Source organism: Scatophagus argus, chromosome 16 (assembly GCF_020382885.2).
Source record: "Scatophagus argus isolate fScaArg1 chromosome 16, fScaArg1.pri, whole genome shotgun sequence".
Lineage (NCBI taxonomy): Eukaryota > Metazoa > Chordata > Actinopteri > Scatophagidae > Scatophagus > Scatophagus argus.
The window spans coordinates 22,737,534-22,762,139 of NC_058508.1; the positions used below are offsets into that span (position 1 = coordinate 22,737,534).

The window sequence follows — 24,606 nt, forward strand, 5'->3', positions numbered from 1 at the left end:
GAGGAATACAGCAATCTGCACACAGTCTGCAGCCTGCAGCTCTGACTACCGGGTTTAGTGGTTAACCGACTTATCGGCTAGTTAAGGTTTGGTGTCACAGCGACACAAGTTGCTAAGGTGTCAGTGCTTAGCATTCAGACCTAAAATGTATGTGTCTGTCCAGTTACTGACAGCAGTTGTTGGGGGGTCACTGGGTGACTGAGAATCAAGGATTCAAGTCATTTATTTATCAGTTCACAAAACATTAAATAAAGACTAGAAGAGTGCAGAGCTCCACCAGGTTTACAGTCAGGATGGCAGTGAACAACAGACAGGATAAGCCTTGTTTTAGCTTTGCTGACATTTTGCTATGTTGTCTTTTGTGGTTAGCTTAGCTTTCTTCCTGCGGTGGCGTTTGGTCCGGCTGGTCTGGCAGTCTGAAGTTGTTGTGGTCAGTGATGATCCTGTGGTTTGCTGTCTTAATCCACACTTCCTGTACCAACACTGAGAGTGTGTTTCTGTTAAAGAAGTTAATAAACAAAGACCAAAGGTAACAACTGAATCAGTAGTGTGGTGAAGTTTTAAAGCATTGTCTGTCTTTAACAGTGACAGTGAAGTGGCTTCAGTACTTATTATGATGCCAGTTATTTGGTGTTTATTTGCACACTGGTTGGAATATTCTTCTCAGTACAGCCCATAAACTCCTCACCCTCCATGTGATATAAGCTAAACTCACTAAAAACTCAAAGTATACATCAAATAAACTTTTCACAAAGAGGGTTTCTGTCATTTTAGCTAGTTATTACCGCCATGAAGTTTGTTCTGGTGTTCATCTTTCTGATAAGTTAGGGTTTAGTTAGTTATTTGATGCTATAAAAAGGGCTGAAAATTCGTGAATGACAGCTGAGTGCTGCTCCTGATTGGCTCAGACGGGTGCCTGGGCAGGAACTGGGGAGACTCTGGCTCCAAATTGTGTCACCAGAACAAGGCGGTGTCACATCAGGGAGATTTTGGCTTCACTCTCGTACAGTGGGAGGAAGTGGAGACATGTTGGCCATTTTTATATGTCAGGGTACACTGACCAGCTGTTGTTGCCTATAACTGGCTATTATAGATGTGACAAAAGCAGCATCAGATAACGTGTGTGTGTGTGTGTGTGTGCATGTCAGGAAAGGGATAAAAAGAGGAAGTTATAACAAATGCAGGAAGGTGAAATAAGCCCAGAACAAGTGTGTGTGAAAGCCATGAAAGTTCAGGCCTCATAATATTAGTCAAACATTCACTTTCTCTCTCTCTCTCTCTCTCTCTCTCTCTCTCTCTCTCTCTCTCTCTCTCTCTCTCTCTCTCTCTCTCTCTCACTCACTCACTCACTCTCTCTCTCACACACACACACACACACACACACACACACAGAACAGTCTGTGCAAAGAGAGACAATCAAGGTGCCCTCGCACACCCAAACATCCTGAATCCATTTATGACTGTGTGTGTGGGGGCGGGTTAACACAGGGGGAGAGAGAGAGAGACATGATTTCATTTGAGGGCAAGCGAGCATGACTGAAGAATGAGAATGAGAGAGAGAAAAGCAGGAAGGTGGAGAGACAAAGAGAACCATAAAGAGAAAGAGGCAGCTGAGCGTGTGCAGATCAGTCGGTCAGTCTGAGCGTGTGCACATCAGTCAGTTGGTCTGGTTGTGCAGACTAGACGGAGCTCAAAAGGAATCGAACCAACATCCTGCTGAGGAACTCCCAGTTGCTTCTGCATGACTGAAGGTTTGAATTTGTTGTTGTTCTTTTTTCTTTCAACTCAATCTTTCCATCTTTCTCATACCAGAACTCAGACATGTTTCATATTTAGTTGTGTGTCAGTGTTGGAGCTGCTGTTCACCTAGAGCTCCTTCAGCTTGAACTACTTTATATACTGTTTAATTTAATTTTAGTCTGAATCTTCAAAATAATGTCCAGTGAGTGTTTAGTTGTAAAAGGAAGAAATAAAGCACTACAGGTATCTCAAAATTGTATAGAAGTCCAGAGTGAAATAAACTCAGTGTAAACTCAGACTTAATGTTGTGACTTGACAGCATTTATTGAGAGCACAGTTATAGTAGTTTTGTCTTTTTCATTTTTAATTTTATAAATGTTTGTGAGTTTTGTTGACTCTTCTGTGTTCACTGTGTTTAGTTTTTCTTCTGCATTAGTGTAAGTATTAGTTGATTTTTTATTATAGGGGTGTTTGTTGGGTAAACAAATAAGAGTTTAAGTTAAACATAACAGTGTGGTGTCATCTGCATAAAGAAGGATATCAGTGTGTGATTGTCATATGAATGAAAAGATGACCCTCTCAGCTCAGACTTGTGTTCACAGCTGTGAACACACTGTGATCAGTCGGTCAGACAGTCCTTCATTTAGGCCAACAGACCTGCACTGTGAAGCCAGTTCATCAAAGCCAGGATATCTTTTCTTTCTGAGGATTCGTTAAGTGTAACACACAACTAACTAGCAAACTATAATATCAGTCAAATATGATTACTTTATAATAAATGAATATAAAAACACGATTCAAAGTTGTACTTTCATGTCTTATAAATGCAAAAGGTCCAAGGCTTTATTCCTCCAGTCAGTCTCTGTTGGGGTATCGGTGCAAAATGAAATGACTTTGACAGGAAAACTAAATGAAGTGAAGACAGGAGGGCCTCTCACTGAGATCCACGATCGCCTTTGAACGACTGTCATTTTCCAGAGAGCTGATTGGTCCGTAGGTGCTTTTATATGTTCTCTTCTGTCATCTGGGACAAACCTGCCCTGGAGCAGGTCGAGTGTGCACCAAAAGTTACCATGATGATTTATCTCAGTAAGAAGTGAAACAATGTTGTAACCCTTCATAGTACAGGCGTCAGGTCTGAGTGCTCAGCAGGTCACATGCCTTCAACAAACAACCAGTGACCAGTCCTGCACAACAAATTTTTCATCATCAGACTTTGTTCATCACATGCACAGCTTGTTTTATTTTAACTATATGTTGTCACCCTCCCAGGTGTGCATCTACATGGCGACAGGTGTGTGTGTGTTGCTGACTGTGTGGATCAGTGTGTGCACGGCGTCGAACCTGGACACGTCTTTTCCAGTGTTGAAGATTGGCGGAGATGGAAGTCTGTTTGGCCTGTCTGTCGCTCTGCACCAAGACCTGAAGACAAACAGTTACCTGTGAGTACACACCTATCCATCTGTTTGACTGGGTATTATTCTCAGGTTGAGTCTCAGGTGGTTGTTGTACTATGAAAATGTGACAAACAGTGTGAACTCACTTCTTCCTGCATTGAACACAAACTAAACCACAGTGATAACACATGAACAGAGCAGCTCGCTTATTGGCTTGCAGATGTCAGGTGACCACACGTATGAGCTGAAGTGAATACTGAAGCAGGGATGCTGAATTCTTCAGTTTATCTGAATCATCAGATTGTCCAGTAAGGCTGGACTCTGGAGTTTGACGGAAAAGTTTGTTGATTATGATTAGCTGTTCTGCGAGGTCATCCACAGGTTTGCACTGATGGTTTCTTCTCTTGGGTCAGCATTGTCTCTGATCAGAACTGTGGCATGTGACCATCTGGTTGCTACAGACAGCTGAAATCCTGACATCATTTCCTGTCACGCCTTTGCTCCACTGCGTCTGCAACTTGAAGACAAAAAGTTTTCCTGATGTTTAAATCCAGCGCCACTGCAGCAGAAAACTGAAAGCTCTGTGACTTCAACAAACTAAAACAACATTTAGTTTGTTAAAAGTAGTTTAGTTTAAATTGAAATTTATCTTATCTTATCATACTCTCGTGCATATACATTGTGCGTATATTTTGCTTGTAGTATTTAGCACAGTATAGCTTACTTGTATGTGTGAATATTTTGTTTTAATTGTATATTTTATTTTTAGTATGAGATACATTATAGTTTCTACCTGTTTGTTTTCCTTGTTTTCCTTTTTCTGTCCTGAGATCCTGCAATACTCAAATTTCCCCTCTGCAAATCAATAAAGGATTCATTTATTTATTAAATGATTTATTAATTTATCAGGAAAAGCATAGACACATCTTTTTTTTTTTTTTTTAATTTTTGAGTTCACGTTTACATACTTTCCTAATCAAAACAAAAGTTAAAAGGTGAGGTGTGATCACCACACCTGAACTGTCGTCATGACAACTGAGCAGCTTATGACAGAACTCATAGACCATTATTACGTAATTACACACACACACACTCTTTCAGGGTCAGGTGAATGCCATGCAGAATTAGTAATGTGTTTGGATTCTCTTGAGAAAACAGCAGTACTGCAGCAGGTTTTGGTTCAAGGAGCCACTAAGGAAATTCCAGGGTTATTGAGAAGGATGGAAGGGGTCCTTGCAATCCAGGAGGTAGTTTGAGGGCTTCTTAAAGCAGTTCCAGAAATCCTTGATGAAGTGCTACAGTGTTCTGAAGGACGTTTGAGGAATTCTTAAAAAGGTTCTATGAGTCTGGGTCCTGGACTGACCTCTCAGAGTCCTGGCTTGACCTCTCAGGGTCCTTGAGTAACTCCTTGCTGTCCATGTGAAAACTCCATGAGTGACAGAGCAAGTTTTATGGGACGTTGAGATAGTTGTTGGACTCCTTCCAGGAATCCTCTGGGAGGTTCTTGGGGTCCTTGGAGAGTTTCTGCAGGTCACTGAATGAGTTGCCGGCATCTGTGGAAGGTTCCAGGAGTCAGTGGAGGGTTTGTATCGAGTGTTCTCGTTTCATCTCCTGGTGGGACAGACTTCAGAGCTCAGAGAGTTTCAACAGCAACTGAGGAGGAGGAGGAGGAGAAGAGGAAGAGGACTAGAGGAGGAGGAGTGCTTGGTGTCCCCCTCACTCTTTATCCTTGACTCCCCCTCCTCACCTCCCTCCCCCCACAGGGAGTGTCTCACAGCCTGGAAACCAGAACGTAGAGGTTACTTAGAGGTCAGCCTGCTGTCTGCCTCCACAGTCACCATGACAACCATCTCTTTATGTTCTCTAATTTGATTGGCTGCTGGCGGACCACACACACAGACACACACACAGTCATCTCGTTTCCTTGATGAGTTCAGGGGTCAGGAGATCAATGTGTCTTCTGATTGGCTCATCCCATCAGATGACTCTGTGATTGGTTAACCATCTGTATCTGATCAATATCTAATTCATCGAAGGTTTCAGTGGTTCTTGAGGGAGTTTAAAAGGACTGTCAGAAGGACTGTCAGCTTTGAGGAGTGTCCTTCGGGGGTTTTAAGGTCATTGAGAAGAGTTCAAACTAGCGGACAGGTTTGATCAAAATGACTTCCTGTTTCTTTATATTAGTCAGAACATCAGCCTGCTGTCAGGTCACAGCTCTGAGACCTGTGAGCCATCACTGTGGTAACACACCTGAGCTGAGATCAGATCTGAGGCCACACAGACCTGGATCAGCTGCTGTGTGCTCAGCTGGTGAACTGATCTGTGTGTGTGTGTTCAGGAAATGAAACTCCTTTAGAAAGAATTACACACACACACTCTGATGTGTTCACAGCTGTTCACGCTGCTTCAGTGTTTCCCAACCAGTTGGTCCAGTTCAGTTGATAATTATTTGTGTGCAGGGAACTGATTGGTCAGTTTGCACTCAGAAACCTGAACTGGCCAATCAGTTTGTACAATCTGGTCTCCTCCTCCTTCTGGATGTGTGTCCATCAACCCTTCAGCCACTGGCGACTCCCAGTCAGACTGAGGATGAACTGCTGTTAGCCGAGACTGGGATCAGTTGCTGTAGTGTAAAGTGAAGCCCTGACATTTCTCACCAGCGTGTGTGTGAGTGTCTATCACAGCAGAGTTCACAAGAAACAGGTTCTCTGGTTGTCATTGTCTGTTTCCTGTGTGTGTCTGTCCCCAACGTCCTTCAGACTCAGACGTCTCTTCATTCATTCCAGAAATGTAAAGACAACAGAGGAACTTATCATTATTAACAAACCTAGAAGGTCCTGGGGTCCGTCAGGACATTTCAGACAAGACAACTTTATTTGTACAGCCCATTTTTACAAGCAGCCCGTCTCAAAGGGCTTTACATAACAACACAGCAACATCCTCTGCCCTTCGACCCTCACATCAACTGAGGAGAAACTCTCAGAAGAAACCTTTAACAAGGAAAAAATGGGAAAAGGTCAGGGTGAGCAACAGAGGAGGGATCCCTCACCCAGGACGGACAGACGTGTAGTGGATGTTGTACAGGCAAGGAGCTTCCATGATGCTTTGGAATGCTTCTCTTGTCCTTTATGGCCTTCTGAGGGTCCTTGAAGGAATTCAGGGATGTGTAGTTGGGCTTCTGGAGAGGTTTTAGTTTATGTTGTCTCATCCTGACAGGCTGTTGATCGGAGCACCCAGGGAGAGGGCGGAGCCTAATGTTCCAGCGAATCGAACAGGAGGAGTGTACAGCTGTCCAATTACTGCTGACCAATCAGACTGCAGCAGGATGAAGCTCATTGACTCAGGTGGGACTCACTTTTGTTTGACTGAAGCAGGAAGTGTGTGAGACAGGTGCATATTTTCACTGCAGCTTCAGTTCGTGTCCAGATGTGTTGATGCTGAATGTCTGTGATAAACTGATGGATGAAATCAGCTCTTTAAAAAAGCCTCTGGGACGAAGCTGAAAACAGGCTGTTTGTATGAGCTCAGGAGCCTGTTTGGAGGTCCTGGTTCTCCCAGGACAGCCGGATGATCTGACAGAATGTGATGCTCTGCTGGAGATGGAAGCAGCCAGCAGAGAGGAGCTCAGCTCCTGTCAGTCTCAGGTTATCTGTCTTATTATCTCTCTCCTGGTGCATTATGGGTAGTCCATCCCTCAGTGAGATGTGACAGGAGCTGTCTGTTTCTGCTTTATCTGCCTCCCAGACACAACACACACACACACACACACACACACACACACACACACACACACGATAAAATCTCTGTTCTGAGTGGGCTCTAATCAGTCATCACCATGGCAGTGCCAAATCAAATGAGTCCATTTTAACATCAAAAAGCCTGCAGTGTATCACTCACCTGTGCTGCTCTGTTTCAGACCTGAACCTGTCTGAGGACTGGATTGAGGACATGTGGTTGGGTGTTTCAGTAGCCAGTCAGGACCAGCCTGGGGGGAGGGTCCTGGTGAGTCTGTGTTCTCATTGGCTGATGAAGCTATCACTGTTTTTAAATATTTTTATAAGCATCTTGAAGAGTCAGTTCACCAAAAAATTCCCTCAGAGTTACCTGTGGGAACAGCTGAACCTTCACTGTGTAGATGCAGAGGGAGATGGCGGCTGTGGTTTCAGTCCCGGCTGATTTGGCGACACCTGTGGTTTCCGTGGTTACAGCACATTTAATGTGACATATCCCACGGCTGTGACGTCTGAATGAAGACGTCAGGTTCTGTGGTGGACTGCATCTTCCCCTCACAGCTGCACGCATGCACTCACAATGATTGATGTCTTATTGTGTGGATATTCTCATTTATCCAGCTCACAGCTATCTCAGAGAGACTGATTCAAACACTACTGGACCTGGTTATATGACTTTGAAGACGTTGCGCCTCTCATCCAGGAAGCCACATCCTGCTCGAGTCCGTGACTAACTAACCGTGTCTGCTCTCTGCAGGCATGTGGTCATCGGTTCATTAAACTATACGGGGCGCTCAACCTCAGACACATGGTTGGCCGCTGTTATCTCCGTGGAAATGACCTGCAGTTTGACAAAACGGACCTGCACTGGCAGAACCTGGACCAGCCCTGCAGGTGGGTTGCGTCACATGACACAGGTCTCAAGTCATTTCTGGTCAGTAAACATGTGTTTCTGTGTGTGTGTGTAGTCACCTGGGTGATGTCACCAGTGAGGTCATGTGTAACATGGGGATTTCGGCCTCCATCACTCAGACTGAAATCATCGTCGGTTCACCTGGAAGCTATGAGTGGCAAGGTGAGAGTCTGTTCATCACCTGTGGTTTCAGATCGGAGAGAGGGTCATGAAGGATTCATCCTGAGTGTGTTTCTTGCAGGTAACGTCCACATCTCGTGGATGAATCCAGATGTTGACTTTGACACCCAGAGGAGCTCCTTCCCCAACCTGCAGCGCAGAAACGTTTATATAGGTGAATTGTCCCTTTAAATCTGTCCCTGAAACACATGTGACATCACTTCCTGAGGACATTATAACTCTGATGTCCTTTCAGAATAAAATGATAGGACTGAAAAGACAGGACTGAAGTCATAGCTCACATCACATCTTCAACATAAACTGTGTGTGTGTGTGTGTGTGTGTGTGTGTGTGTGTGTGTGTGTGTGCGCAGGATACTCTGTCACTCAGGCTCTTCATCTTCTCTCCCAGGATGATGAAACCGTAGTAACAGGTGATGTAAAGTATTGAACAGCTGATTGATCGTCTCATTATCTGATCGGCTGACTTACTAGTTGGTGTATTGATGAGCAGGAGCTCCTAAGGACAGTAAAGAAGACGCTCGTGGCTCTGTGCTGCTGGCCGTGAAGCAGGGGGACAAACTGATGATTCGGCAGACTCTGCGCGGCGAACAGACAGGCTCGTACTTTGGTAACGCCGTGGCAACCGCCGACCTCAACAACGACGGGTAACAGACTGCTTTTCTCCCAGCATGCACTGGGAGTCAAGTTTTTTTGTTTGTTTGTTTGTTTTTTATTATCACTCCACCACACTCAAATTTTTCCTTCTTCTCCAACCTCTTAGCCACGGCTGCCCACACTGTAGACAAACTCCATTTGAGTTTGTAAGAAGATAAAAGATGATAAAAAATCAATGCAGCAAAGAGCAGTTAATTAGTTCATTCATAAGCTAGTTAATACTCAGAAGCCGTGAATAAAAACATTTCAGTTCTTCTTGTATCGTGACCAGGACAAGTGACAGTGACAGGCCAGACGTTTTGAGCAGCTTGTTTGAACCCTTTTGAATGACAGGAGAAGGAAACGCCTCCATGGCACTAAAGTTTCATAAAGACAACAATTTGATCCCACTTTGTCACTTTGTTCATCACTTCTATGGACATATAACTCCCGTATGTACTGTCAGATATCAGAGGACGTTCCTCAGCCCGATGTGTGACCAGGCTTGCCACAGACTATACGACATACATGTAGTCTCTGTGACGTCACCCACAGGTTTCTGAAGAGCCGTATGTGAAGGTCAGTTTGGGCGCCTGACTCCACCAAACTCCTGGCTAATCCAAAAATCGACAAAGAGGTGGAGCTCAGATTTCTGTACAAATTAACTGCAAAACAAGCCAGATTATTTGTTTTGAAGTTCAATGACTCAAATCAGCAGCGGTGAAACCAAGCAGACAGCTAGCAGCAAGTCACATAATTTCTGAGCTTTATAAACATTCAGCCCAAAACCTTTGTCTGTCCCATAATGAAAAAATGTTTATTTCTGCTGTTATGTCCGACTTCTCTGTCTAAAACTTTGTCACACTTGTTTAGAAAGAGTTTTCAATTTTCTCTCGCAGGTGGAATGACCTGCTAGTGGGCGCTCCTTTTTACTTCCATCGTCAGCAGGAGACGGGTGGGGCAGTTTATGTGTTCATGAATGCAGGAGGTTGGTTTGATTCTCGGCCCAGTGTGGTGCTGAGAGGACCAGTTGGGTCGGCGTTTGGTATGTCTGTTACTGCTGCCGGAGATCTGAACCAAGATGGCTTCCAGGGTGAGACAGGAAATAGTCAGTGAACACAGATAACTGATTTAATGCCTGACACTGATGAAGAATCTGATGTGCGCTTCTTTGTGTTTCAGACTTCGCAGTGGGAGCTCCTTTCCATGAAACAGGAAGTGTGATGATCTGGAGCGGCAGCAGCAAGGGGATCTCTGCAGAACCGACCCAGGTCTTACAGTGAACACACCTCAGTATGATAACAGTGTGGAGATCACACCTGTGACCTCCCATGTGCCCCGTCCACTTGTGCAGGTGGTCCGGGGAAGCAGCATCTCTCCTGGCTTCAGGACTTTCGGGTACTCTCTGTCTGGAGGACGGGATGTTGATGGGAACAAATATCCAGATCTGCTGGTCGGCTCTCTGGACGACACCGTCGCTCTACTCAGGTGTCCCGCAGTAACTTCCTGTACCTATCAAGTCAATAAGAACGATACTGTTTTACTGGACGTCATGTGAGTCATGGGGTTCCACAAGGCTGAGTCTTTGGCACTGTTTTGGTTCAGTTTCAATGTGTTATGTGATTCCTCACATCCACACTGAGTCCCTCCGTCCGATTGGCGGACCAGCGACAACAAACTTCAGAAATTCAGAAAGAAGCTCAGGATTCAGTGTCAGTCAGTCAGTCTTGAAACCAAGTTTTATGTCCTTTTTGGAATTTCTGCTTGGATGGTTTTAAGTTGTCCTTTTTATATTTAGTTTTATCTCTTCGTGTTTGTCCACTGTGTGAAAGTCTTGACACTATCAATCACTCTAAACCATATGTGTCACACTCGCAGCCTGCGGGCCACATCCGGCCCGGCGTATAATTATATCCATCCCGCGAGCTCATTTCATATAGATCTATTATTATTGTTACTAAGGGCCCGCCAATATGAAGCGCTGATAACACACAAACTACAGATCCCATAATGCAGCGCAACGGCCGCCTTGCCTTACTATTGGCTACCTGGGAACATTCCCGCGTCAATCGAGTCGAGCTCTGTTGCCGTATACAGCCGAGGCTGTTGACTTGTTGTCCTAGCTTGCTCTTTTAGGATTACTTTCAGCACAACAACAACGTCTCCCTCCTGTCGGAAAGCGGTCACGACACGCTCATCGGGAAACCGCAATGCATTGTGGGCTTTTCGGGCAACTGAAAAGTGTGTTTACGCCGGCAGCTTGCGTGATGCTGCTCTTGTGTTCTGTTGTTTTGTTTGAACAAGTTAAAACACGGTGCCGACGTGCTGTCGTTAACTGACGCAATCGTCCACACGATCGCTTCGGTAAAACAAACGATCGGGTCAGTTTCTTTTCTCATTTCCTACGTGCACGCAAACCCAAGGACGTCGGATCCGTGAGCTAACGAGGGGACGCCGAATGGCCTGGAGAGCAGCCGTGAGACGACCAGACATGCTGTCAACACAATCACCCGACATGTTGGTGTGTTCACGGCATTTCACACCGGTGTTGGTGGTGTTTTTCTGAAGACAAAATGGATGGCTGCTTATTTGTGTTTATCCTTAACATGTCACTGATACGTCAGGCACAGGTAAACCTCCTCACCTGCTACCTGCTCATGTGGTGACAAACACCAGACCCGCACTTTACAAAGAAAGTTAATAAAACTGTGCCTGAGTTTCTTTCTCCATGATAATAAATAATGTTCATGATAATAATCGTGATAATAAATATTGTAGTTCGGTAGCAACATATGAAACTATATTCCAACTACTTTAATTCAGCCATAAGTCCTCTGTGAGATCATGTGCCATTTACTCAAGCAAGAATGTCTGAACACTTCGTGTTTTAAAGTCTTCTCTGTTTATTACAAACATACAACAGGAGATTTTATTATATATATATTTCTTAATTTATTTGATTTACTTTGGAATGATATTCCTGTCTGTTTTTGTTCTGTATGTTTAAAAATGTGTCGGCCCGGGAACCAAAATGAACACTTTGAGTTTTGGCCCCCTGTGCGACTGAGTTTGACAGCCCTGCTCTAAACAAACTAAACTCGGTCTAAACTCGACCACTAAGTGTGAATAACTGGTGAAATACATCAGTCAGCTGTGCGGTTCATGATGTGCTGCTGCTTGACGGTATGGTATTGATCACTTGTTGACTGAGTGACCGATTATTTCCACAGAACGCGACCAGTCGTTCACCTGAATAAAACGCTCAGAGTTTCTCCGGACGTCGTTGACCCGAACAGCTGTGACTTCTGGTGAGATTCAAACCTGTGACCTGCTAACAGCTAACAGCTAACAGCTAACAGGCTGATTCCCCTGTGTGTGTGTGTGTTTGTGTCAGTATTCAGGTGGAGGTGTGTTTCTCCTACATGTTCACCACCGGAGAGACGCACAGCAGAGACAACATCAGTGAGTAAACAGCTTCCTGTCTTTGTGCTTCCAGATCTTTCAGCACTCAACATCTTTATTGTCCCTGCAGAGAAATTAAAGGTGTGCAGGTATGAAATCCTCTCTTCTGATTGGCTGTGGACAAACTGTCGGTTAAAATCTACTGTTAGTCTGTAAAGTCCGCCCCCCCATCATACTGTGTCCTTGTGTGTCCTCATGTCCTTGTGTTCTGAGTGTGTTTTTCTGGATGATAAATCACATTACAGAAACTGATATTATTACATCTGAGACACACACACACGCAGACAGAGTAATTCCTGTGTGTGTGTGTGTTTTACTTACCCTGTGGGGACAAAAACCTGTTTACACAGTTACATGTGGGGACTCACCTTCCTTGTGGCAATAAATGGCAAGTCCTCATAATGTAAACTTTAGGAGAAGACTTGGTTTGTGGTTAGGATTAGACAAGTAACGGTTACGGTTTGGATAAGTCTCCAGGAAATGAATGTAAGTCTGTGTAATGTCCCCAGAGGGCATGAAAACAAGACTTCCTGTGTGTGTGTGTGTGTGTGTGTGTGTGTCCGTCCTGGATGCGTCTCATTGATGTGACCAATCAAGGTCACACTGTTGCTATGACACCAAACCCGCAGACGAACTGCAGATAATACTGAAGCTACAGTATGTTGTGGTAACTTCTCTTGGATAAATTGTGTAATGGTATACTGTATAGCAGCTTGTAATATCATTTAATCAAACAGTTTCTGTGTTAATAATCTCTGTGACAAACGTCAGATGAACAGTAGCTCCTGGTGAATACATGAATGAGTCCTGTCATCACACGTTGAGCCTGTCCAGATGTGTTCCTACTTTCTCATGATGGATCAAACCTTTGTGTGGAGCTCCTCCGGGATCGATTCACACTAAACAAATGAGTCATTAAAAGTCACCTTCACGTGTTTGCACGTGGAATCTGCCCTTAAATTGCACGCTGTTGGCATTTCAAACATAAATTTATCTACACTGAGTGCTGTTTTCAGGTGATGCTTGTCTTACAGCCAATCACAGAGCTGTCTGTCTGTCTCACAGCTGTCCACTTCACTGTGACTGCTGATGTCACCAGTCTCAAGCCCCGACTCCGTTTCCAAGGAAACGGGCAGAGCGTGCGATCTGGTTACCTGTCGATGCCAAAACAACAGTGTGAGACCCTGAGAGTCGAACTGCTGGTGAGATGCACTCATATGTTAACAGTTGTGTTAGCGCCTCCTGCAGGCTGCAGTGTGACAGACACATCTGTCCTGAGGGGGCAGCTGAAGGAAACATAATGGAGGTATTAACATGTAACTGGTTTATGCTCTGAGGAAATCAGGACATTAACTAATCTGAGCTGGAGATACCAAGTTACCTACCAAAAACCTTCATAATGGCTAGAAAATAAATGAAAATACTCACTCAGATGGTAGTGCTGCTGCAGCTGTTACTGTCAGCAATAAGACACATACTCAGCAACATATCTGTGTAAATGTGGGGCTTGATTTCTGAGGGAAAAGCCATCTGAGATCGGAAATTTGATGCAAAAGTTTGGGCCCAGAGTTGAAGGTTTGATTAAAGGAAGTCGTGCTGCTGAGATAAGAGCAACAGATTCCTCTGAGCTTTAATCAGGCTGCCACCAACAGAGTTCACTTCCTGCTTCTGCACCAGTGCTCAGAGGAAAAACTGTTTACTTTCTGTTCAAAATGCTGCAATTAGTTGCTTGACTGTATCTGACAGAAACAGTTTGCCATTTTTGGACATAACATGTTGAAGAACAGGAGCGCTTCTCAAACTGTTCATTTAAATAGTTGTGCTGGGTGTTGGGTTTTCACTGATCCAAGAGTGGAGCTGAGCAGGTGGAGGGAAGGTTCATGATGTTCTGGGCTTGTCCTGTCACGTCTTCATGTTGTCCTCATCAGCACATTTGTGTTTCTGCCCACATCTTCTGGGCTTGTTTGTTCAGGACAACAAGTGTGTGATGATTCAGTGAATGTTCATCAGGCCTGATGTTTAAGCTTCACGCTGCTGTTTGCACTCCATTAACTTTAAATTCTGTTTACTTCACAATGATGTGAACTAAGATAATCTTTCACCAGCACTTTATCACCGCTCCCATCAGCTGAAGTCATCATCGTGTGTCCTGATGCTCTCAGTGATCTGATCTGAAAAAAGTTATCTCGAAAATGTCAAAGTTAGTGCATTAAGGGAAACACTGGAGTCAAACTATAGAAGACAAACAATGAAGTAAAATGGACACAGAGAAAAGTAGAACAGTCCCTCAAATGAAAAAATGTTGAGCTCAGTTCATTCTCTTTGTGTGCTTGTGTTCTGCAGAGTCCAGTGCGAGACAAAGTGGAACCTTTGGTGTTCTCCCTGAACGTCTCTCTGTATGAGAAGCTACCCAAGAAAAGAAATATTGTTCAGGACCTAAAACGCCTCCCAGTGCTGAGTCAGACACCTCAACCCATGAAAACCCAGGTTAGAATCCACAGAACCCACTTAAAAAGCTTAACATTATCACAGATTATCACGTCACAGAACCGATCAGAACCTCAGTCAGAACTTTAGGTCAAGTCAAGAGAACTCAGCACTGTTAAAATGTTCCTTAATTTCTTCGTCTAACAGATCCACATCCAGAAGGCCTGCGGTTCTGATAACCGTTGTCATAGTAACTTGCAGATGATGGCCCAGTTCACAGATGAGCACCACACACCCTTCACCACGTGAGTAAACTCCTCCCTGCCGCACGGTGGCTTTACTTTTTTGTCTTTGTGCTAAAACACATCACAGCTGCTTAGATAATGATGAGTATTCAAACTGTCCAAATACATTTAATTTATTAGAGGACTAGTACAGCAGTATTATTCACACGGGCACTTTGTTCCTTTTTCTGTTAGTCGTAGAGGAATAAATAAAAACTACAGTGGTTCTAAAGCTGAATTTACATGTGCAGAAAACCCTGGTTTAACTTTACATCAGAATCAGAAACAGAAAAACTTATTGCCAGGTAGGTTCCACCTACGAGGAATTTGTTTTGGTATCTGGTGCAGCAGACATACACAAGAAAAGAGAATAAAAACAATAAATAGTGAGATGCAAAAAGTCTGCATACATAGTATACATTTACATACATCTGTATATACATCGGTGGAGGTGGTGGCTGTGCGTTTTTATAAAGTGCAGAGTGATGGCGTGCAAGGGAGCTGGTTGTGTGTGTGCGTGTGAAAGAGAGGGAAAGAGAGAGAGAGAGAAAGAGAAAGAAAGTGTGTGTGTGTGTGTGTGCGATGCTCTGTGATTTCTTTGCATGAAATGTGTGTTATTATGGATCATTGACTCCAGGAGTTTTTTTGCACTTTAAACTGGACAACCCACCAACACTGCCTACAGGTCTCCTGGCAGCCAAAACACATGCCTTATTCTAATGCTACTAAGACTTGGCTTACTGTAAATGGCTTGACTACTGGACTTAATTTATGCTTACACTGAAAGACTCGATACTTGCTTTGTGTTGGCTCTGAAGGACTAGACTACTTTAATGGATTTGACTCATTAATTTGAGACTTGCTGCTCACTTAACCTTAATTACTTGATTACGTAAATTGAACCTTCCCTTGAGCCTGCGAACTTGAAGTTTACTTGGGATTTGACTCACGCATCACCTAAAGGAAGTGAGACAAAACTCGGGACTTGACTTGAGACTGTGACTTGTCCTTGAGAACTTGGGTCTGCAGTGAAGAACTGAACTGTTCAAGACTGAAAACACCTATGACCGGTCATGACCCTGCATTCAAGAGAGATGTTGGTGAGGCTGATTAGCAGCTCTCTCACATCACATCACAAAGGTTCCGCTTTGTGTAATTTGGTTTCTGTGTTTCCAGGCACAAAGGCAGGCAGGTGTTGTACTACACTGGCAACATGAACCGACTGTTCCTGGAGGTGAATGTCACCAACACGCCGTCCACAAGCCGACCAGCAGAGGACGCTCACAATGCCATTCTGAACATTAGCATCCCACCAGTGTTCATATATTCTGGAGTGCGAACAAAGGTAGTGAAGCTAGGTCTTTGATGATGTAGAACAGAGTGTCATCTGCATACGAGTGGATATTTAATCTGAAGTAGGCATTAAAATATTGGGCATCAGTGTGTAGGTGGAAAAGAAGTGTAGACTGAGACACCATATCTTACAATATGGAAAGATAACCTAAAAAGATGTATTAGAAACAGTCCACCAGTAAGTGTTACAGTGTTCAGAGACCCCAGGGTTGACCTGAAGATGCCTTAAAAGATGTGGGACCTCACTTGAGATGTGATTTGACTTGGAGGTGTCTTACAGGACCAGGGATTTGACTTGAGATTTGTCCTGGATTTACGCAAAAGAACTTGAACAGATTGACTTGAGACATATTCTAAATGTCTGGTACTTGACGTGGACAAGTTCCTGCTACAGTCAGCTTTGTGTTTGTGTTTTAGGGTGATGACCAGGTGAAGTGTTCTGCTGACGACAGTGTTCTCCTCTGTGATCTGGGGAACCCATTCAGAAGCAACCAGGAGGTCCAGCATGTTGTTGACCGTCTGTTACTGCTTTCTAATAGTACTGCTATTGTCTGTGTTACTGTCTGTACTGCTATACTCCCACTGAGACTAATCCTGTGTTCTTCTATATTTTAGGTTCAGGTGTTGATCATATTTCAGCCATCTGACATCAGTTTAAACTCCAGAGAGATTCAGTCTGTGCTGCAGCTGTCCACGTACAACAGACACACACTCACACACACCCACAGACAGACACACACACACACACACACACACACAGAAACACACACAAACAGACAGACAGACACACAAACACAGACACACACACAGAGTTCCTGAGTCATGTTTCTGTGTGTCTTCAGGCTTAGTGAGCAGTCGGATCTGTTTCCTGTCTCTGTCTCCATGTTGGTGAAGTATTCACTGCAGGCATATCTCTCTCTGTAAGTAACACACAGTATAAGAGGTTTAATGTTGACCTTTGACCTCTGACTCAATGATCTCACCTTTTATAGGATCAATCCACCAGGCCCCGCCTCCTTCAGTGGTCATGTGGTTGGTGAGTCGGCCATGAAGAGGACGAAGGATGTCGGCAGTCTGCTGGTCTTCACCTTCCAGGTGTGTTTGATGTCAGTCTGTTCATAGAGTGTGACCTGATCAGGTGTTAACCAATGCCTACTCTGATAGGTGCACATCAGTGGGAAGCCACTGGGTCACCTAGGAAACCTGCAGGTGGAGTTTGATTGGCCAATGGAAGTGTCCAATGGGAAGTGGCTGTTGTACCTCACAGAGATCCAAGTGAACGGCACATCAGAGCCTAACTGTGTTCCGCCCGGCGACATCATCAACCCCCTCAACCTCATGGTAACTATGGCAACAGCAGCCTCACATTGTTTTCTTTCAAAATAAAAGTCATGGACCGGCATTCCAGAATAAAGGTCAGTCCAATCAGAGTCTTACTGAAGCGTCTTCAGCTCATCTGTTTCATGTTTGTCTTCTCCGCTTTATTGGTTTTATTTCAGTAAAGTTTTATTCCATCCAGACATGGGGAGGAGGAGGCTTTATCAGAGGGAACTTATTTAGAACTGATTAATTCAATTCATGTGCTCTGGCTTCTCTCAAAAGTGGCCACTTCTTGATAATTAGTGACAAGGTTAACATCTACCAGCAGGTCCAAACTGAGATCATCAAAAACTACACAATCAGCAGTAAACATGATTAACAGCCTTTTTCTGACATGTCTCTTGTTGGCTCTTACTATTTGTACCAAGGACTTACTGAGTGGATGATCCTGAGAAAATAAAATGAAACTGAGTTACCTTGAGCTCTTAAAAAACATAAAAACCAAAATAAGAAGGAAGATTTCAGTTTTCAGACTGATTTTTCTGTCCTGATGAGTCTCACTTTGTCCCAACAGGAACACTCCTGTGATTTGTACAGTTTTTTTGAGCTCATAAATTTGATCCTGTTCGGCTGTCAGTGGCTTTCACTTCCTGTTTGCTCAGCTGTCGAAGGAGGAGAAGAAGAAGAGGAGGAGTCTGGAGGAGAATGTGAAGGACAATAAGGCGGTGCAGAGAGAAAAACCTCTACCTGTCATTCACCTGCAGGGACAGAAGAAGAAGTCCTACAGTCTGGTACCAACATCCTCATTTTTATAGTGCAGTACTGCGTGCAGCCACAGGGGACACTCTAAGCAAACTAATCTGAGTATATCCATCAAAATGACTCAGCACACGGCTTCACTTTTACTGATGTGTTAGATTTAATGTGTGTGTGCTGCTGGGGGTTGGTCTCTGTGAGGACCATGTGGAGCTAAGTAAGGCAAGCTGAAGGGCTCACTTTCAGTTCTGACAGACTGGAGGGGACACACAGATATGTGACCTCTGAGGGGTTGATCTCCAAGTCACTGAAGTCACTTGCTCTTTTAATGTCGGTTGTGGTGGTTGTGAGGTCATCTGTGGCTCTGTGTGAATCAAACGAGGTTAAGTGTGGAGGCTTGTTGAAGGGATGATAGGACAGGCAAAGGCAGGAGCCTTTTGATGGGATTGTCAGTGGGGACATTTCGTTGTTTTTACTTCAACTGCTTTTTGCGTGTTAAGATTTTAGCATTTGAAACAGATTGGGATTCAGGTGTCTGAAGAATACATTTCTTAACTTGTGGTCCTCACAGAACAAACGTGTGTGTGTGTGTGTGTGCACAGGACTGTGTGCATGGGGCGAACTGTGTGACGTTTGTCTGTCCACTGGTCAACATGAACAACTCGGCGACTCTGACTGTCAGAGCCAGACTCTGGAACTCCACGCTTATTGAGGTACAAACACCTTCATCACATTTTAATTCAAATTCAGAGCTCCTGGTTTTGGTCTTCTCATTCCCTGTCTTCTTCAGCATTAAAAGAGAGTGAATACTGGACTGAAATTCATCAGGCGATACAAAGAGACGCCACAGTCCCTTCATAACACAATGTGTTCATTTGACTTCTTCTTCCATCACTGCTTCTTTAAATCAGACTGTCTGGTGTGTGTTTCAGCACTACAGCGATGCGAGGAGCGTGTTGGTTCGAGGCCGAGCGTCCCTGAAGCTTCAGACTAACATACCGACCATCAACATGGAGTCTCTCAGCACAGAGGTACAAAATGGCTGCTGGCGTCCCCCGGAGGCTGCAGTGTTCATGATGATGGTGATGCCATGGGTCTGAGGCGCTTTCCTGTGCTGCCTCCTCAATCAGTATTTGTTCTCTGCAGATTGAAGTCCACGTCTATCCAGACCTGGGGCAGCAGGTGGACTCCAGCGCCCCCCTGTGGATCATTGTGTTGTCTGTTCTGGCTGGAGTTTTACTGCTGGCTCTCATCTGCCTGCTGCTATGGAAGGTAAACTAAGCAGTCACGTGTACAGAAAACTGAACTGAACCCTGTTGTAGTTTCAGGATCTGCTATGGTCCACAGAGGTGTCATCATTATTTTCTCATCTTCATGAAGCCATTAATTTGTCATGTCCTCATCACCTCCTGGTTGGTAAAGTGCACTGTCTCGCCCCCTGCTGTTCAGTGTGGGTTCTTCAGGAGAGCCAGCACCAGAGAGCTGTACCAGGCCAAGACCCAGAAAGCCCACATGAGGATCCAGCCGTCTCATGACAGGCTGGATGAGGAGCTCTGAGGCCAGGCAGACTGCTGCCAGTGAGCCTCACTGTAAGAGCCACCTGCTGACTGACTGTTTACTTTCCTCTCAGTTCTCAGTCTTTGACTCACTTTGACAGACATCTTTATTTCCTTCTTTCCAGCCTTTCTGACTCCTCCTGAATTGACTGATCAATAACCTTATTGGTGTCTATTGATATATGTGTGTGTGTGTGTGTGTATGTGCTGATATCAGGCTGTGTGTGATTAATGACTGATGTGTTGATATTCACTCTCTGAGGAGATGTTTACTGCATTACTTTCTCTTAATAATCCAGCTTTTATTGTGAAAACCCCCTCTGTGCGTCAGCAGAAGAAGACGACATTAACACTACAGTTTATGTCAGCCTTACACTTTAATGTGAGCACATCAAGTGAAATCATAACATGATATAACTGACCAAATGACACGTTGGCATGAGTCACGAACACTCATAAAGACTCTGCTGTGGTTGTGATGGATGTTGCGTCAGCCACCATGTCAGCTCATCAGTAAACACAAAGTGAGTCTGATTTCTTCAGCTCTGCAGGAGTTCAAACCAAAGTGCTGGACACATTCAGATGCAGGGAGAGGCAGGTGTAACAGCAGTCAGATCCACAGTCAGGTGCTGAAGACACCTTCACAGACAGCCTGAACACAGCCAGCGAGTGCAGTGAATACCAACTCCTTGTTTATCTTAAGAAAAGTTTAAACAAAAGTATTAAGCAATCACACAAAATATGAAATAACAGAGTAATATAAAAAATAGCTGAGTACTATAAAAAATAACCTGTTATATACATGATATAGGTAATGGCAGATAAGGTGCAGAATGGCAACAGATCAGGTGTGGATACAATCTTACCTTCAGACCGTCTGTGCCTGCCGTTGACTGTGTTGGACACACAGGCTTTCTGTGTTTTGTCTGCAGTGTGGTTTCTTCATGCGTCAGAGGGAGTGGCAGGCCGCGGTGCTCCACCACGGGAGGATTGTGAGTAAAGATGAGCAGCAGGTGTTTATGGACTCTGATGGTTTCCTGATCCAAGACTGTGTCTCTTCATCCAGAAGCAGGAACTCACCCAAACACTGGGTCACCTCTTGGACTGAGACAAGCTGAGAGACTAGCCGTATCCATGGAAAGACATTCTGAAACAGACCAGACCAAAACACCCTGAACTGGACCAACACACAGCTGACTCTGTGATTTAAATGTTTAAATGAATACGGGCCATTTTCTTCATTACTGATCTGTATTTGTAATGTTTGTTATTAATGTGTGCTTCCCAGCTTCCTCTTGACCTCTGAGTCAAATCATAAATAAAGAAGTTATGGTTGATTTTTGAACAAATCAGACAGGAAGTTGCTCCCATATGCTTACTGACAGAAGTCAACACAGACTTCATCGGGAGTCCGTGGTTAGCAGTTCGTCAAACTGCCTTCACATGTCAGTCAACACGGGTTTAAGGTCAACGCACAACATTCAAAATGAACTGAAATCTTCAGCTGCCTGGAGGACCTAAATTAGCCTGACTGAACAGGATTTATAGTTAAAGAGATAACGATGAATAAAAAGTTGTTTGCTCCTTTAAAAACCAAACAGATGTGTTGACAACTTTAAGGTGACGTTGTGTTTCAGTGCTGCCTTCAGAGGAAGAACATAAGTACAAACATGTTGCAAAAAATACCGACTGACTGCTGCAGTTTCCTCAAGACACGTTCAGCTTTCTAAAAAACTCTTACGTGTCCCTTTGTTGCTTTTTCTTATGTCTTATGCATAATAGTGATATTTCTGACAGCTCTTGACAACAGCTGCAAATGCTGCTGTGAAAGCTCTGCAGGTTATTAAGGTGAGAACCAATCATCTTTCACTTTCAGTCACCTGCGTAAATAAGCAGTTTGATACTGAAGATGGTCCACAAGGTGTTCTGCGTCCTGTTCTTATTTCTTTAAACCTGCTCTCTCAGCGAACACTACGATGATCACATTTCCCTCAGTGCAGACGACACGCCGGTTTGTTCCTCCCGACAGCCTCAGTTCTTTCAATGATTCTCAGTATTTTAAAGTGAGCAGAAAACACTGAAGCTGCAGTCATCCACGAGTGAAAACATCACTAAACTGCTTTGATGACTGGTCACTTTGATTGCTGCTTACTCTTTTTACTGCATGGATTAAAAATGATTCATTCAGAAAGCTGCTGCTGGGACCGTAAACCAGCGCTTTTCCTTCACTACCCCAAACTTTGCATTCTTCAATCAGATTTTACATTCAGTTTTGGGTTCCTTCTAAGCTCTCTGTGGCCACAATCGGTGCATTTCATTTAAAATCACACATTAGCAGGAAAAGTTGATAATATGTGATGCTGAAATTGAATATATTTGGTCATGAAATTGTATCCTACCTTTTTTTTTTTTTCTTCTTCCCACAATTGCAGGGAAGGGCTCTGAGTTCATTAAATCAGCTATTTTTCAGTCTTGAGTTCAGATGGCAAAGTTACTGCCACTTTCAAAATCAGATCCGGTAATAAGCTTTCATGTATGCTTTGAAACCTTAAAAAGGAGGCCACTTACACTCACACAAGTCAGAATGTACGAACAAAGAACGTGTTTACTGTCGGAAAATTAGGATAAATAATAATCATAATGAAAGAAACTAAGATGACTCTCTGCTCACCAGTTTTCCCTGTAACAAACTTATTTTCTACGTAAACAGAATAATCTCAGTGCAAGTCTGAATCACTGACCTTACATTTCACTTACTTCAAAATAAATGGGGCACCGCTCACACAAGCAAACCAGCAAATAAAAAAAATAATAAACCCCTTTGCATCGTTGCTTGGGACCTATTGGGCCACTTCACTCAAACTGAACAAAAATAAAGATAAAGCACCTTACTCTGGAGATTGTGTCCGCTCGGGAACAGTGCAGCGTGTTTATCCGCCTCTTGGTCTTCACCCACAGATGTGACAGCTCGCACAGTCCACAGCTCCGTGGAGAAACGAGGTGATGGCGGCGGCAGGTCGGAGCCGTAACGTCGTACTTTTAGCAGTGCTTTGGCAGCTCGCAGTCCTCTCTCTGGTTGTCTTCTCGAAACTTCCAGGTCGGAAAAGATGAACTAGAGCAATAAACGTCAGCTGAGTTAGCTAAACATTTGCAATACAGCACATTCGCATTGCTAATGAATGCTAATGCTAATTAAACGGAGCTGGGCATACAGCTAAAAACAACAAACAACTTCACAGCAACTTCCGGGCTGAAATATTACAAGCTGCTCACCACAAACACGTAGACTCCAAAGTGCCGCCAAAGACTGTCGTGCTGAAAACACCTGGTGCGGATTACACACACATTTGGCTGTCTTTCCCCCTTGGTAAATCCGTAACGTGGACCACACCGCGTCTCACCTGTGACTGCTCAAGCTGCACAACAAAACCACAGCTATTTCCGCTAAGACCCTTCACAATACAACATTAATGAACCTTCACAATAAAATGAAAGGTTACAAGCAACAGACAGGTACCCTTTAAAACACATACTCTTGAACACATTTTAATATACATCGTCTTTAACTTTTTAACCACATGAATTAACGTATTCTAACTGATTTAAATGCACAATATTTTAACTGCATTACAAAATATACCTAAATTTAAGCTCTATGCCTCTGTTTGACCTATGGGAGCAAACATCAGCAACAAACTTGGCTCTGTTTCTACAGCGACACTTCATGAGCCCCTGTGAGACCAGGACTTCACTGGATAGTGTTATGATGTGATAACTTTATACAGTCTGTTAGCTGTGGGACTCAGTGCAGCCTGTATGACCAGCACTCAGAACTTAACCGAGTCCACCATCTTCACATTACAGTTAATCAGTCTCACACAAATCACAAATAAATGCATTCATCACTGCACACAAATGCACATCCGGACCGTTAGTCAGGACGAGGTGGAAACACAGCTGACCTCACATTTTAATAATAACTACTCTGTTGTTCACTGCCAAAATGTGCGTGACTGACTGAATGAATGAGCAAATGAAGCCGCCGTTCTGCTGGAAGCGGACAGAAACTCAGGCTTTGCTGAAGAAAACCTGCTCCCCACCAGGTTATGTTCACAGAGTACGTCACCTTCTTCCTGAAACCGTTAAGCCAGAGTTTCAGACTTAACTTACTGAGTTTTCATTAAGCCTGTTTTCTGAACGCCTCCAGCATGACAGGCATTAAAGGACAAACTGAGCACAGACTAGGAATCTAAATCACTTTGTTGCCTAAAAATGATCAAACTTGCCAATGTGACACACAATAGTCTTGCAGTGACAATTATAGCAGTGCTGTCTTTGTTCCTGATGTATCAGTGTTGTGTGCTTCGTGTTTGTTAGCGAATGTTCAGGTTTGTGAAACATGTTGTGGTTCAGTGTTTAAAGACATTGACCGAAAGAGTGAGACACCAAGTGTTGACTTTTTTTTGGTACTGAACTAAACCAAGCCACCATCTGTCCTTAACGTGAAGATTGTTAGTACATAAACCAAGAACAGGTGGAGTGCAGGACCTGAAGCACAACCTCTGACCTCTGGCCCTTGTGTGGTGATTCTACATGAATCACGTACATTCGAATGTAGAATCTACAGATTTCTGTATAAATTCTCAGCCTGTTGGAGAAGCTAACACTGATGTTAGGCTGCTGGAGGCTGTGATGCTCTGAGTTACTAACCGTCACTGTTTGTACTGTGGGTGTGCAGGGCTTCGTGGTGGTTGGGTGGAGCCTGGACTGAAGGACTTGCTGCTGGAGGCTTTAAGTGAACAGATTGGCGGCTTGTCTCGAAGCTGAGTGGACAGATGGAAGGGAAGTGCTT

The 24,606-nt window shown here is 44.0% G+C and overlaps 1 protein-coding gene and 1 long non-coding RNA gene across 7 annotated transcripts; one reads left to right on the top strand and one right to left on the bottom strand.

The window, feature by feature from the left end:
* The first annotated feature begins 1,432 nt into the window (after positions 1-1,432).
* Positions 1,433-21,106, top strand: LOC124072681 (integrin alpha-3-like). Of its 4 annotated transcripts, XM_046414260.1 has the most exons (29): positions 1,450-1,751; positions 3,013-3,182; positions 6,354-6,481; positions 7,054-7,139; positions 7,626-7,762; positions 7,837-7,943; positions 8,023-8,115; positions 8,314-8,373; positions 8,454-8,607; positions 9,496-9,689; positions 9,779-9,867; positions 9,951-10,084; positions 11,827-11,904; positions 11,991-12,058; positions 13,124-13,260; positions 14,402-14,545; positions 14,693-14,790; positions 15,946-16,114; positions 16,540-16,620; positions 16,738-16,817; positions 16,965-17,042; positions 17,115-17,217; positions 17,287-17,463; positions 18,105-18,233; positions 18,801-18,911; positions 19,131-19,229; positions 19,345-19,470; positions 19,648-19,787; positions 20,687-20,825. In XM_046414260.1, exons 2-28 carry the CDS (start codon positions 3,025-3,027, stop codon positions 19,753-19,755), a joined length of 3,126 nt encoding a protein of 1,041 aa, XP_046270216.1. In that variant the 5' UTR covers positions 1,450-1,751; positions 3,013-3,024; the 3' UTR covers positions 19,756-19,787; positions 20,687-20,825. The 4 variants fall into 4 exon arrangements, with proteins under 4 accessions (XP_046270218.1, XP_046270216.1, XP_046270215.1 ...); XM_046414259.1 differs by lacking the exon at positions 19,648-19,787 and having other exon boundaries at positions 1,464-1,751; positions 20,687-21,106; XM_046414261.1 differs by lacking the exons at positions 1,450-1,751; positions 6,354-6,481; positions 19,648-19,787 and having other exon boundaries at positions 3,106-3,182; positions 20,687-21,106.
* Positions 20,113-24,486, bottom strand: LOC124072683. Of its 3 annotated transcripts, none has more exons than XR_006845571.1 (5): positions 24,465-24,486; positions 23,028-23,170; positions 22,642-22,866; positions 20,621-20,901; positions 20,113-20,451 (listed from the first exon to the last, which is right to left on the bottom strand). It is a non-coding gene; the product is annotated as an uncharacterized LOC124072683 (long non-coding RNA). The 3 variants fall into 3 exon arrangements; XR_006845570.1 differs by having other exon boundaries at positions 20,113-20,406; positions 22,647-22,866; positions 24,465-24,485; XR_006845569.1 differs by having other exon boundaries at positions 20,113-20,406; positions 24,465-24,485.
* Positions 24,487-24,606: the final 120 nt, after the last annotated feature.

Excerpts from the sequence above, each read along its gene's own strand:
- LOC124072681 (XM_046414259.1), top strand. The coding sequence starts at position 3,025 with ATGGCGACAGGTGTGTGTGTGTTGCTGACTGTGTGGATCAGTGTGTGC. Across the intron at positions 8,374-8,453 it reads TGATGAAACCGTAGTAACAG|GAGCTCCTAAGGACAGTAAA; the intron begins GTGATGTAAAGT and ends ATTGATGAGCAG. Across the intron at positions 19,230-19,344 it reads TGGAGTCTCTCAGCACAGAG|ATTGAAGTCCACGTCTATCC; the intron begins GTACAAAATGGC and ends TGTTCTCTGCAG.